Genomic DNA, 14,080 nt, shown 5'->3' with positions numbered 1-14,080 from the left:
GCTTCTAGAAATAATAGATGCATATAGCAAGGTGGCAGGCTACAAAATTAACACACAGAAATCAATGGCCTTTGTATATACCAATAATGATAGGGAAAATATGGACATTAAGAAGGCAATCCCATTCACATTAGTGCCACACAAACTCAAATATCTTGGAGTCAACTTGACCAAAGACGTGAAGGACCTATGCAAAGAAAACTATAAAGCCCTGCTCCAAGAAATAAGAGAGGACACACGGAAATGGAAACATATACCCTGCTCATGGATTGGCAGGATTAACATCATTAAAATGGCATTACTCCCCACAGCATTATATAGATTTAATGTGATCCTTCTAAAGACACCCATGACTGTTTATCTGGAACAATAAACACCCTCAAATAGCTAAAGCACTCCTAGGGAAAAGGAGTATGGGAGGCATTACTTTCCCCAACTTAAACTGTACTACAAAGCAATAGTTATTAAAACAGCATGGTACTGGAATAAAGACAGACCCTCAGATCAGTGGAATAGGCTTGAGTTTTCAGACAATGTTCCCCAGACATACAAGCACCTAATTTTTGACAAAGGAGCAAGAAATCCTAACTGGAGCAGGGAAAACCTCTTCAACAAGTGGTGCTGGCAAAACTGGATAGCCACTTGCAAAAAAGCGAACATAGACACCCCCCCCTCAGTTAACACCATGTACAAAGGTAAAAAATCCAAATGGATTAAAGACCTTGATATCAGACCTGATACCATAAGGTATATAGAACAACATGTAGGTAAAACACTCCATGACACTGAGACTAAAGACATCTTCAAGGAGGAAACTGCACTTTCCAAACAAGTGGAAGCAGAGATTAACAGATGGAAATACATTAAGCTGAGAAATTTCTGCACCTCAAAAGAAATAGTGCCCAGGATACAAGAGCCACCCACTGAGTGAATTTGAATTCACCCAATACCCATCAGATAAGGGGCTAATCTCCAAAATATACAGGACACTGACAGACCTTTACAAGAAAAAAAACATCTAATCCCATCAAAAAATCGGGAGAAGAAATGAACAAACACTTTGATAAAGAAGAAATAGAAATGGCCAAAAGGCACATGAAAAAATGCTCCTAATCACTAATCATCAGGGAGATGCAAATCAAAACAATGATGAGATATCATCTCACGCCACAGAGATTGTCACACATCACAAAGAATGGAACAATCAGTGCTGGCGGGGATGTGAAGAGAAAGGAACTCTTATCCACTGCTGGTGGGAATGCTATCTAGTCCAACCTCTATGGATATGGATCTATCTATATGATATGGCGATTCCTCCAAAAACTGGAAATTGAGCTTCCATTCGACCCAGCTATTCCATTCCTAGGGATATACCCTAAGAACACAAGAATACAATACAAAAACCCCTTCCTCACACCTATATTTATTGCAGCACTATTCACAATAGCCAGGCTCTGGAAACAACCAAGATGACCTTCAATAGACGAATGGCTAAAGAAACCGTGGTACATATACACAATAGAATATTATGCAGCCTTCAGGAGAGTTGAAGTCATGAAATTTTCCTATACATGGATGTACATGGAATCTATCATGCTGAGTGAAATAAGTCAGAGCGAGTGAGAGTGGTGAATGCAGTTATAGAAATAACTACACTGAGAACTACCATAACCATGTGAATGAATGAGGGAACTGGAAAGCCTGTCTGGAGTACAGGTGGGGGTGGGGTGGGATTGAGGGACATTTGGGACATTGGTGGTGGGAATGTTGCACTGGTGAAGGGGGGTTTTCTTTACATGACTGAAACCTAATCATAATCATATTTGTAATCAAGATACTTAAATAAAGATATTATAAATAAAAAAATTTTTAGCTAAAAAAAAGAAAAAAGAAAACCTGAGGCCTGATACAACTATCTGGATTACCTAGAGAAGATCTTGGACTTCAAGAGCAACAAAAGGTTATAATAAGAAAAAGGAAGAGGGCCATGAAAAACTGTTAGCATTCCCCTTTGACTCTGGCCTAACAACCATTTATTTCTCACCTAACAACCAATTTTTACATAAAGAGCAAGTGCCAAGGCTGGTCAGTTTGGGGAAAACTATAAAACCATCTTTATGAAAGCAAGTAGTGCTCCTTCCCATATATAACTGCTTTCTTTTATTTTATGGGTTACTTTTGGCTTTCTTGCTCTAGATAGATCTGTGTTTTCTCTCAAAAATATTACTTTCTAAGTCAGTCTTTCTTCCTCATATTCCCTAAGTAAAATCATTTTTTCTTGTGTCATCTCACACATTTTAATGTCTTAATTTTAAGACATCTCTAATATCCCAAGTTCTTCCAGTGTTTATAGAATGCATGGTGACTATGTATTTAGCTTTCTTCTAAGCTAGTTTTAGATCATTAATTTGATTTTATTTATCTTAAATAATATCTTCAGGAGCTATGTTTAGAGAAGCAGGTCTAGAAAAAAGAACAGTAAAAAAAAAAGACCTTCCTTTGGTCATGGAGGCACCAATGTAGAAGGTCTGGGTAAAAAGCTGGAGTGTAAGTGGCAGCAGGCCCTATGTTCATAGAGGGTGGAGGCCTATAAAAGTGGGCACGCTCCACCTTAGGAGAGAAATCATGTCTTCCACAAATATCATAGGCACAGGCTGCATCTCTGTAGATGAGGGGGGAAACAAAGAAAAATAATCCTCATCTATTCTTGAATGTACATAAATGCAATGTATAACCCCATTTTCTGTGTCTTGTAAGTCAGACAACATCTGCTCTCATATTATCCTGCTTGAAGTACCCTGTGGGCCACACAACAAATGTCCTAGAGCCTTTGCCCAGAAAACCTTACACCTTAGATCCCATTATTTTTTTATTTTCTCAGGTTAGTTTCTACTCTCCTAATTCATATCTGAATGCTTTCAGTTCTCCTCTAAAGACCACACTTACCAGCCTGTAGAATTATATTATTATATGGCTATTTGCCTAGTACTGCCTTCCCTATTAGACTGTAAAAAATCGGGGAAGATATGTTTTACTGTAGTATATATTCTGTATCCACTCTCATATATTATGGTATAATTAAGTAAAATGAAGGAATGCAATAATTATTGAATTGAAACACTGGAGATTTCTTCCTTTTATTCCTAAAATGTATTAATTCCATCAAAGTTGAATTCCACCAGTCCACAACCACACCAAAATCAAACCAGGTAACATGGCAATTGGTGCAATATTTAATTTTTTCATAGTCTCTTCAAGCATATTAATTTTTCAGACTCTGTTAAAATTCCCTGTAGCTTTAAATAATAACTTTGGCAATCTCATCACTTATTATTACTGAGTCTATTTGAATAAACAAAGTTTATCCTTTTGAGAGTGATTCTGGTACTTCACAAACAAATCAGGTCTCCATTAGGTACTGCTGTGCCAGCAGCTCATATAAACAAATAGAATCATTTTCTTCCTTTCTTTTGCCTTTTATTAGAGATTACTAGTACTTTAATACAGATCACAGGATTTTTGTTATTGTTTGTCTATTTTTGTGGTATAAAAATACCAACTATTTTAACCATTCTTAAGAATACATCCCATTTCTATAAGATTAAGTGCATTCATTCTGTTTTGCAACCCTCACACCACTCCTAATGCTGTTTTTTAACCTCAACCTTGGAATCTAGTGGAATAAAAGTCACATATTCTAAGAACAAGTTCTTAAAAGTTCTCCACATAAAAACAAAATTACTAATGTTTACCTAAGAACAGTACATTAGGTCCTGGTTTAAAAATGAAAAAGCAGATGCTAAGGGAAGGGAATTACTTTTTTAGCAGTTGACAACACTGGTCATAACATATCTACAGTGAAGGTGCTTTTCTAGAATGCTTCTCTTTTAAAGAACTTTTTGACAGCTGGTCTAACTAATGTTCCTAACATGCTGGATACTTTGAAAACTGAGTGAGTCACTGGTACTAGTTCATTTGGTCTTCACAGCCATCTCCAACTGGTGTTATCTTCATTTATCCGTAAAGAAACTGAGTCATGGTGAGATAAATTTAAGTACACAAAATATTATAACTAGAATAAAGGTAATCTAGAAATGAAAAAAAATAGCTTAGTCCCTGAATTGTTTTAAATTCCACTGAAGTGTCATTCATTATTTTTCTTTTAATTGAGATAACTAGTTTCCAAGAATGTAAATATTTATGTCTTAGGGATACAATATTATCACACCATGCCTGCCACCAAAATACTAATATCTTACTACAGTACTTAGTACTTACTACAGTACATAGAAACCAGATAGTCACTAACCCCACTCAAATCCTAAGTGGGATGCTCTGTGCCTAAAGATTTGTTTTCATTGGACAGTGTCTATCTATGTCTTTGTTTTATGGCACTTACAAGTGAAATCATTAGGCACTTGTCCTTTTGATCCATTTGCTAAGTACCCACCTCCTCTAGTACCATCCATATTGTAGCAAAGAGCAATGTTTTATCTTTTATAGCTGAGTCACACCTTTTTATGTGGGAGAGGGGTTCCCAGTGATGCTAAGGAGCTCTAAGAGCCCCTCTGGGGCTCTGACCAACAACCCCTTTGACCAACAGGGTTGTCAGTGCAACATAGAGCTTGGTGATGTGATGCTGCTTGAACCCTTCAGTGTCTAGATACCTGGACTGTACCTGAGATGCTGGGGCCTCCAGAGACACACTCAAGGTTCTTGTGGCCACCAAGACCTACACTCAGCAATGCTGGGGGTCCCATGTGGTGCCAGGAATCAAACCAGATCTGGGATCCAGGCCCAAAATACATTTTAGTATACTCATCTGTCATGGGATATGTGAGTTGTTTTCAGATCTTGCTATTCTAAGTATGCTAAATTAACATAGATTTTCAAAAGGTTTTTTTAGGTTGTGTTTTTGCGTTCTTGGGAAGTGGAATTGCTGGATTATATGGTAGTCCTAGTTTTAATTTTTTGGGGAACTCTCCATTCTGTTTTCTATAGAGACTGAACAAGCTTACATTTATTTTACTCCACATCCTTGCTTTTTTGTTAGGATGGTTGGTGATTATTTTCTTGGACAGACAGAGGGGTATATACTTGACAATGTTCATGGTTTATTCTTGGCTCTGTGCTTAGGAATCTCTCCTGGCAGGCATCTGCAGGGAGCCATCTGGATTCTGGGGATCTAATGTGTATCAGCTATGTGCAAGGTGATGCTCTACCTGTTATACTACTGCTCTAGCTCCATGCTTCATACATTTTTGGTATAGGCCATTTCATTGGTGTAAAGTGGTACTTTGCTGTTACTGTGATTTGCATTTCCTTAATCATAAGTGATGCTGAGTTTTATTTTTATATGCCTGTGGGCTTTCTTCTTTGAAAAAGTGTTTGACCTGCTCTTCACTCCATTTTAAATGGGACTATTTTGTTGTTGAGTTTTATGAGTTTTTTATGTTTCCGTTTATTAGCCCTTGAAAGGATATATGGTATGAAAATATTTTCTCTCATTCAGTAAAATGTCTTTTTTAAGTAGAGAAAGAGCTTCTTTCGCAGGGAAAAGCTTTTTAGTTTGATGCAATTCTATGTGTTTATTTTTGCTCTGTTTTCCTTGCTAATGGAGCTGAATCACAGAAGATACCACTGAAGTCAATAGCAAATGTTTTGCATTTTTTCCTCAATGTAGTCTGTGAATTTGGGTCTAACATGTATGTCTTTAATCCATTTTAATCTAATTTTTGTGCATGCTGTGAGATAATGGTGGAGTTTCATTCTCTTGAAAGTGGCTATCCAATTTATTGAAAAGTCTTTTTTTTTTTAATTTTATGATCTTGGGTCAGAGTGATAGTACAAGGTCTTACCTTTCACAAATCTGACCCAGATCTGATTCTCAGCCCTCATATGGTTCATCAGTCCTGCCAGGACTTATCCTGAGCACTGTTGGCCCATAAACAAAACAAACGCCTTACCTCCATGCTATCTCTCTGGACCCTATTTTTACTTTATTTTATTAAATTTCTTTATTTTCAACACTGTGGTTTACAGAGTTGCTCATACTACAGTTCTTTCTGGCATTCAATATATCAACACCAATCCAACCACCAGTGTAGCATTCTCTTCATCCTTGCTACCAGTTTCCCAACTTCCCTGAAGCCTGGCCCTTGGCAGGTACAAAAATTTACTTAATATTTTTTGGTACAACTAAATGGTAATGGAATTATTAAAAAAAACTTCACTAAAAGAAATTTTGTGAAAATTGTCACATCTCACATTGTCTAAAAGTTTACTAAGCTATTTCTTGCTAGATTCTGTTTTGATTTTATTTGTTGAGTTTATGTGGCTTCTGTGATAATTTTATATCTGGTGTATTCTACTGGGAAGCTAGTATTAAAATTATGGGGGTGTTGTATAAAATGCATTCCAGGACTCTGAGAATTGTAGAGCTGGACCAATGAGCTCAGATGGTGACAGTAGTGGTTCCTGACCATTGGCTGATAGTACTTCTGAAAGGATAGAGGCACCAAAGGGAGGTGACCTACTTTGGCTCCAAACTGCCCCTGAAGATATCAGTCATGAAACCAGCATACCTAGAGATTTTGGTAGCTAGGAGTCTCTGCAGAGATTAGTGAAAATGTGTTGAATCTGGGTCATTGGCATGTAGTAGTGACATATTTTCAATGCATATATATTTAACCTCATTTATTAAATTGATTCAATAAGGTTCAAGCCTAGGTAGTGACTCGATGGTCCATATTATGTTATAATCTGAGCTGGCAGCAATAAAGCATGAAGAATCAGAAAAGGGAAGGAGAGGAAAATTCCTATATACATAAAGTTGCAGCAAGAAAGGCTTACAACCATCTCCCTCACATTGAGGTCGTGTGAAATATGATTGCCCCAAGGTGTTTTCTTGATGTTAAAAGGTTACCTGATATATCTGATCACCAAGATCTGGTTAACCTAACCAGCTGTGTGATGTTAGCACATTAATTTTTTTTCCTTGAATCACTATAAGATACAGAGTTAAAAAGTTGTTGATGGTTGAGTTTCGGTCATACGATGCTCCAACAACATCCCTTCACCAGTGTTCATTTCTCACTACCAATTTCCCCAGTTTTCATGCCATCCTTGACTCCACACTTACCCAGCCTCCCTCTATGGCAGACACTTTTCTCTGTCACTCTCAGTGCCTTTCTCTCACCTTTTAGGCATTGTGCTTTGCAGTAATATTACTAAAGTATATCATGCATATTAGCACAATTTTTCAAAAGGAACACCTCCACTCATGACCCCTGGAGCCTCCCTTTTTGGTACTCACCACAATTACAATAATAATTTGTTATTATGAAAAATTTTTTTTCAAAATGATATTTCAATTATATCAACGTTAGTTTTCCAATTCTCAGATGATCCTGGCACAAACTACATAAAAAACATACATACAAAAAAAATCTCTTGTCCTTCCTTAGTTTGTATTTTATAGTATGTTTAGCGATATAACTTATTCATCAAACTTAATCTTTGAACAATTTCAGAATTATCAACAAATGTGCTCCAAAGTAGCAATGTACAATAAAACTTTGTATATTTATGGAAAGGTCTTATGTTTACTGGCTGTTTACTGGTCTTATGTTTACTGTCCAATTTAACAGCCTTCTGCCACATGAAACTACAGAGTATTTGAAACCTGGTTAGTACAACCCAGGATCACATTTATTTTATTTTATTATTTTTGGGCCACACCCAGTGATGCTCAAGGGTTATTCCTGGTATATGCTCAGAAATTGCTCCTAGCTTGGGGGACCATATGGGATAATAGGGATCGAACCAAGATCCATCCAGGGTCAGGGTATGTACAAGGCAAATACCCTATCGCTGCGCAATCACTCCGACCCCTGGATCAGTATTTAAAATATATATATATATTTTTTGGTTTTTGGGTCACACCCGGTGGCGCTCAGGTGTTACTCCTGGCTCTATGCTCAGAAATAGCTCCTGGTAGGCTCGGGGGACCATATGGGATGCCGGGATTTGAACCACCGTCCTGCATACAAGACAAACGCTTTACCTCCATGCTATCTCTCCGGCCCCAGCATTTAAAATTTTATTTTTTTTAGTTAAGTTTAAAGAATTGTTTTTAACTATTGTTTATCATATAGAACAGAGTAAGATAAAATCATCCAAAGATAAATTCCTAAAATATTTTGGCCTTCAATATATGCTAGGAATTAAAGTTAGTGCATAAGCTCAACAAATGGCTAGTTGCAAATATAGAAGTGTAGAATAAAATTTATAAAGATATACTTCAGTTGTATTGTCTGCTCTTCAAATATCCGTGCCATTTATTAAAGACTGTCAAAGATCTTTTCCATTTTTCCAGGCCAACACAACAACACAGAATTACAACAGACTTCAAGATGACCAGAATGAATGAGGGAAGGTCATTCATGACCACAAGTATTTACTGGGAACACTAAGCCAAAGTCTGCCATGAATTTTGCTCCCTAGAAGTTGTTCTCTCCAATGATGAAATAATAAATATGGAGAAAGGTCAGATCAAGAAGGCAATCATGCGCTTTGAGAACTGGTAAATAAATAGCAAAACCAAGATGTAATAAGGCTACAACTGTGATTGAAGTTTTGCCAGAGTCTACATCACTCTTAACATGAGATTGGACCATGAGATCGGATCAACCTTTCATGCCAATGAGGGACTGCTGTGCTAGTCACAGTGTTGAATTTGTGTGACAAAAGAATATTGGCATAACATCTAAGCCTCTGCAATAAAGCAAATTATTTGCGTGGGAGACAAAAATTTCAGAGGCTGGACATGTGCATTCATTTGTTAGACTCACAGTTCAGAAACCTCTAATGAACATGGTCTTGGTAGTGAAGTGAGTGTCTCAATATGTTACCTCCTACATGTATGAATGTGCTTATAACATATTAATATATTCTGGCCCCTTGTTTATTTGTCTACTGTTTTTAATTATAATTAAAATTTTATTTAAACTATTGTGATTTAAAATTCCTTCATAATTAGGTTTTAGATATACAATGTTTTAGGACCAATCTCACTACCAGTGTCAATCTAAATATTCACAGATTTCATCCAATGACACCAGCCCCAGACTTCTATCATAACAATTTTTAATTTTTTGTTTGCTGGTGGTAACCATTGGTTAGTCTTTTTTTTTAAAATAATATCTTTATTTAAGCACCATGATTACAAACATATTTGTAGTTGGCAGTCATAAAAAAAAGAGCACACCTCCTTCCCCAGTGCAACCTTCCCACCATCAATGTCTCCCATGTTGTTAGCTCTGGCTTGATTATTTAGTCCTGTTCTCTTAGCACAACCAATGTACCTGAGACCCCTTAGTCCCTCTACCCTTTCATTTCATCTGTGTCATTCTTCTCGTCCACTCAATTTCTTTCCTTATCCTACTATATTCTGGGGTCTATAGTGTTCTCAACAATCCCCCATTAAAGTGATTGAATTTCTTCATCTAATTATTCTAAATACCACATATAACATGATATAATTTTAAAAATTATATATGACTATATAAATTTAAATGTAACTCGTGCTTTTTAATGAGTATATTAAAAATCAAATTATAAAGTATTGGTAAGATGGTTATGTCTAAATTTTACTTTGATGGAAAGGAAGTAGAAAAAATACACAATAGATTTAATAAGTCCAACTACGTTTTAGCTCAAATGTGGAAATTTTTGTTGCTCCATAAAGTTACAAATTACTATGTTTGATATATATGTATATGTATTTTGAGGTTTACCAAACTGGTAACATTTTGGAGATGAAGAACAACCTGTTCTTTCCAAAGTATCTTATATAAAACCTGTACATTTATTATTTTGATGACAATAATAACAGAATCAGAACAAAGGATGCAATGTTGTGCCACACCCACATTAAATAATGAATAAGAACTAAGCATTGGGCTCAGGGCATGTTTCAGTGACAAAAGTGCCTGCACTGCAAGCATGAGACTATTCCTGGTAACACTCTTGTGTCTAAGTCTGACCCTTGTCCTTTTGCTATCAGGGACCACTTACTGCAACAACAGAATGTGCAATCTCTGGTACATAGCTGGGAGTGGGGAAATGCTGCAAAAGGTTGATCCCCAGGAGATCACAGCAACCAAAAGATAAGGGAGCACTACCCCAGTGAACACATGTATGAACACCAGATCAACCAGATGAGTTGATCCTAAAATCAGAATGTATGTGAAACAAAACAGAATGTATGTGAACACAGTTGAATATGTGAAAAGGCCAAAACTAAAGTACATAGTTCTCTAAAGGCACCACAGTCGAGTGTGTCAACACCACAACTGAGTAAGTGTATGTGGACCCTATTCATTATAGAATCAAAGGGAAACAACAAAAAAATTTTAAAATAAAGTAGAGATAATAGAGACAGTAGAAAACTACCATATTATAGCACAGATCTGGATATAGAAAACAAAGCATTTGTCTTTGCATATTGGCTTAATTAATTTACTGGACAATTACCTTCCTACTAATAATTGATTCAGGACAGTTTTACTCCTACAATTTAATGAATGCTGACTTACTCAAGGGTAGACAAAACCTCCACTCCTGTGTGCTGATTTATCTTTACCCTAGGCTCCCTCAAACACACACACACACACACACACACACACACACACACAGACAGACATATACTTTCATACATTTGCAATGGGTTTGAATTACCTTGAGATTTTCTATTAATGGTTTGTTCTGGGTCAGACCGATGGTGATCATAGCAATCAGAGTCCCAATAAAGAAGAAGCCAAGGATGGTCAGTATATTTTTGGAGCAACATCCTTTCAATGTACTATCTAAAATTAAAAGTAGAAAAAGAAAATATCAATACAACATAGAATTTCCTCCTTTTTCTGAGTTGTCATGAGAACATCAAAGATAGATAGAAATTAACTCTATCCATAGGCACTTGTAAAGAAATTAGGAAATAATTCAGAAAAAAAGAACCAGTATGTACTGTGATGATGGAGCTAATGGGAAAAATTAGATCAGTTATCAGATATGGAGTGAAAAGAGAGGAAAAAACCCTTGATGAGGCTAATGAAGGCAGAAATAATAACAAAAAGTAAAGATGAGGCTAAAGAGATAGGTTAGTGGGTTAGGCACTTGCCTTGCATGTGGACAACTTAGGTGTGAGTTCTGGCACCACATATGGTCCCCTAATCCCTACCATGAGCAATCCTTAAGTATTTTTCAGTGGGTAAACTCTGAACACAGCTGGATGTGGCTCAATTCTCCATTTCTTCCCCCCAATAAAAAGAGATAAGAATTACTCTTATTCCAAAAAGTACCACTAAATGCTTTAAATAAAAATGTGGAGGAGGAAGAAAAGAATAAGAGAAGAGGGAGAGTAAGAGGCAGGAAATGGAGGAGAAGGGACAGAAGAGGAGGAGCAACTGGAGAAGGTGAAAGAGGAGGAGAAGGAGGAAGAGGAGGGGAGGAAGAGAGGAGAAAACATACTATTTCATGACAATTATTGGCTGGCAGAGCTCTTGGATTGTAAACTTACTTTATAAGAAGTAATTAGGAATAGCATAAAGGTTATGGAACTTTGAAGATATCTGATTTATTTCTTATCTTGAGTTTTATCTGGTAGTAGAATATTAAACAACTTCAACATGAGAATTATGCTAAAGCAAAAGTTACTGAGCCTTGTAAATGGGTCAACAGGCTGGAGTGCATGTTTTGCATGTGAAAGCTCCAGGTTCAATTCTCAGGATTCTATGCTCTCCTCCATGAACTTTGAGGAATGACCCCAAACACCAACTTAGAAATAGACACTAAGTTCCTGAGTGTGATCAAATAAATAAGTCCCACTAAATAAGGGAGGTAAGTAACTTGTACTTCTCTAATAGTATAGAATTTAGGCTAATATTTTATAGAGTAGATCATAATCTTCTCTTTCCTTTTAGTTTATAGTAGCAACTGCATACTGAAATGGGAACCTCCACAAGCTCTTGCACAAAAGCTCAAATTATATTCAAAAGTCTGTATCTGTATGGATCTTCAGGCTACAGCAAACTCCAAAATCTCAAATCAGTCCTCACTCATCAAAACAAACAGTACAAAAGTTAGATGTGTATTTGTTTATGCATCAAGAAATGATAGCTGATGTATAGAGCACTTGCCCACTTCTCTCTACCCCAAAGGACTTCAATTTGTTCAAATGCCTATTAATTCCCCATGAGTCCACTTGTTTAAGGGAGGGAAAACCGGTCATAACTTTGGAATTATCTCTATAGTTATGAGGTAATTTCATTCTCTCACCAGTAATTGACTCAGTGATGACATGTACCCAATTAAGGTCCATGAAATCCTGAAGGTATCTACTGAGGTAAATCTAGAAAAAATAGTGGAGGTATTCTTCCTCAGATACTGTTTGGCTTGAATGAGAGGACATTAGGAATGGAAAGGCAGAGTGATGGAGAGAACTTGTGTTCATGATGGTATGTTGAGTGCTAAAAGCCTGACCTCTTATCTTCTTATAAGACTCATGCTTTGTCCCAAATGAGAGTCAAAATTTTAATACCTTAAATCCTAAACACCCTAAGACAAATAGCGTGGCAGAAGTTTCCTGTTTGATATTAGAGCTCTGAAATCTGCAAAAAAAAAAAAAAAACAAAACAAAGCAAAAAATAAAAAAGAAAAAAAGAAACACTCCACTAAGTACTACTTAGGTGAATTTCCAAACTTGGGGTATTTAAAAACACAACCCTGAGGTGGGACAGTACTTGCTAAATAGGTCAATGTGGTTGGAAGTGTATTGAAGGCAATTTGGTGCCTCCTTATTGGTTCTTTGAGAAATCTGTTATGTTCTAATTGAACTCACTTATTTCAGTGATTCGTATGATCTATACTCTTAACCTTAGAGTTAAACAGTTGTCAATCGGTACCTTTTAAGTCCCTGAGGACTCATGGCCCTTTAAGCAACATACTCCTGTCTCTTTAGGTAAAGTGTCACCCCATTGAGGCCAGGTCATAAGACAGTGAGCCACACTGCCACCTGACCTTACAGTCTGGCTCTTTTGGAATAAAGCTTGTTCCAAGACCAGATCCTGGTAGACACATCCTAAAAGAGTAAATATCATCCAATAGAAGGTCTTCTCTATACCATTTTGTAGTCCTAATGGGTCGATATTGGTGCCTCTTTGCTGAGAACTGTTCATAAGAAAGGGTACTAACCCATAGTTACCAGAACTCATCAGCAGAAAAACAAAATGCCATAGATGTCTGTGGGATGGTTACAGTTACAATGAATCTGGACAAGCTACTTGGTGTTTCTAAATTTCCATATCCTCATGTTCATAATGGAAATCATAATGGTACCTACATGGGTTGCTAGGTAATAGTCAATGACCTAACAGTATATAACTACCTATTTTACAAGAACAAAAACACCTGTCTTTCAAATGCTACTCAGACCTTTAATGATAGCAAGTAATTAAACTTCACTCAAATTCTGTGATATAGATATGCATGTAGTACATGATCTTTGTCCAAGAGTCTGCATGTGTCAAATCTTTCTTATCTATTTACTATAACATCAGTCTTTGGAGTTAGGTCCCATCTACAAACAATGATCCTATCTCAAGAAAAGATCCTAATTATATCTACAAATTAAATTATCAATTAAATTATATTATTTCCAAATTAGATACAGTTATATAGATCAATATATAATATATGATTAGATTATGGTTACAGTTATATATAACTATGTGATATAGTTATAACATAGCATGCAAGTATAGTTATAACATGCAAAATATATAATATAGTTATATAATAGTTATATATAATTAGACTATAGTTACAGGTATTATCATAATCAGTCACTTTTACAAATGAGAAAATGGAGTCACAGAAAGGTAAGGAAATTGTCAGTATTATAATAATGTATTGTGGGGTCAGGAATTAAACCTGACCCAGATGCGAGGTTTAACACACTCTACCACCTTACACCCTTGATTGAGGCTTTACACAGTGGGCTTCAATCTCATTATTCAGA

General features: G+C 36.3%; 1 protein-coding gene across 1 annotated transcript in view; it reads right to left on the bottom strand.

The window, feature by feature from the left end:
• Positions 1-14,080, bottom strand: part of ENTPD1 (ectonucleoside triphosphate diphosphohydrolase 1) — a 100,798-nt gene that overhangs the window by 27,729 nt on the left and 58,989 nt on the right. The window contains exon 2 of the mRNA XM_049764393.1: positions 10,741-10,868. Coding sequence (XP_049620350.1) covers positions 10,741-10,868 — 128 coding nt within the window. The remainder of the gene's footprint in view (positions 1-10,740; positions 10,869-14,080) is intronic.

This window comes from Suncus etruscus, chromosome 17 (assembly GCF_024139225.1).
Source record: "Suncus etruscus isolate mSunEtr1 chromosome 17, mSunEtr1.pri.cur, whole genome shotgun sequence".
Taxonomy (NCBI): Eukaryota; Metazoa; Chordata; class Mammalia; order Eulipotyphla; family Soricidae; genus Suncus; species Suncus etruscus.
Note: the sequence above shows the minus strand (reverse complement) of the source record. Positions and strands in the feature narration are given on the sequence as shown.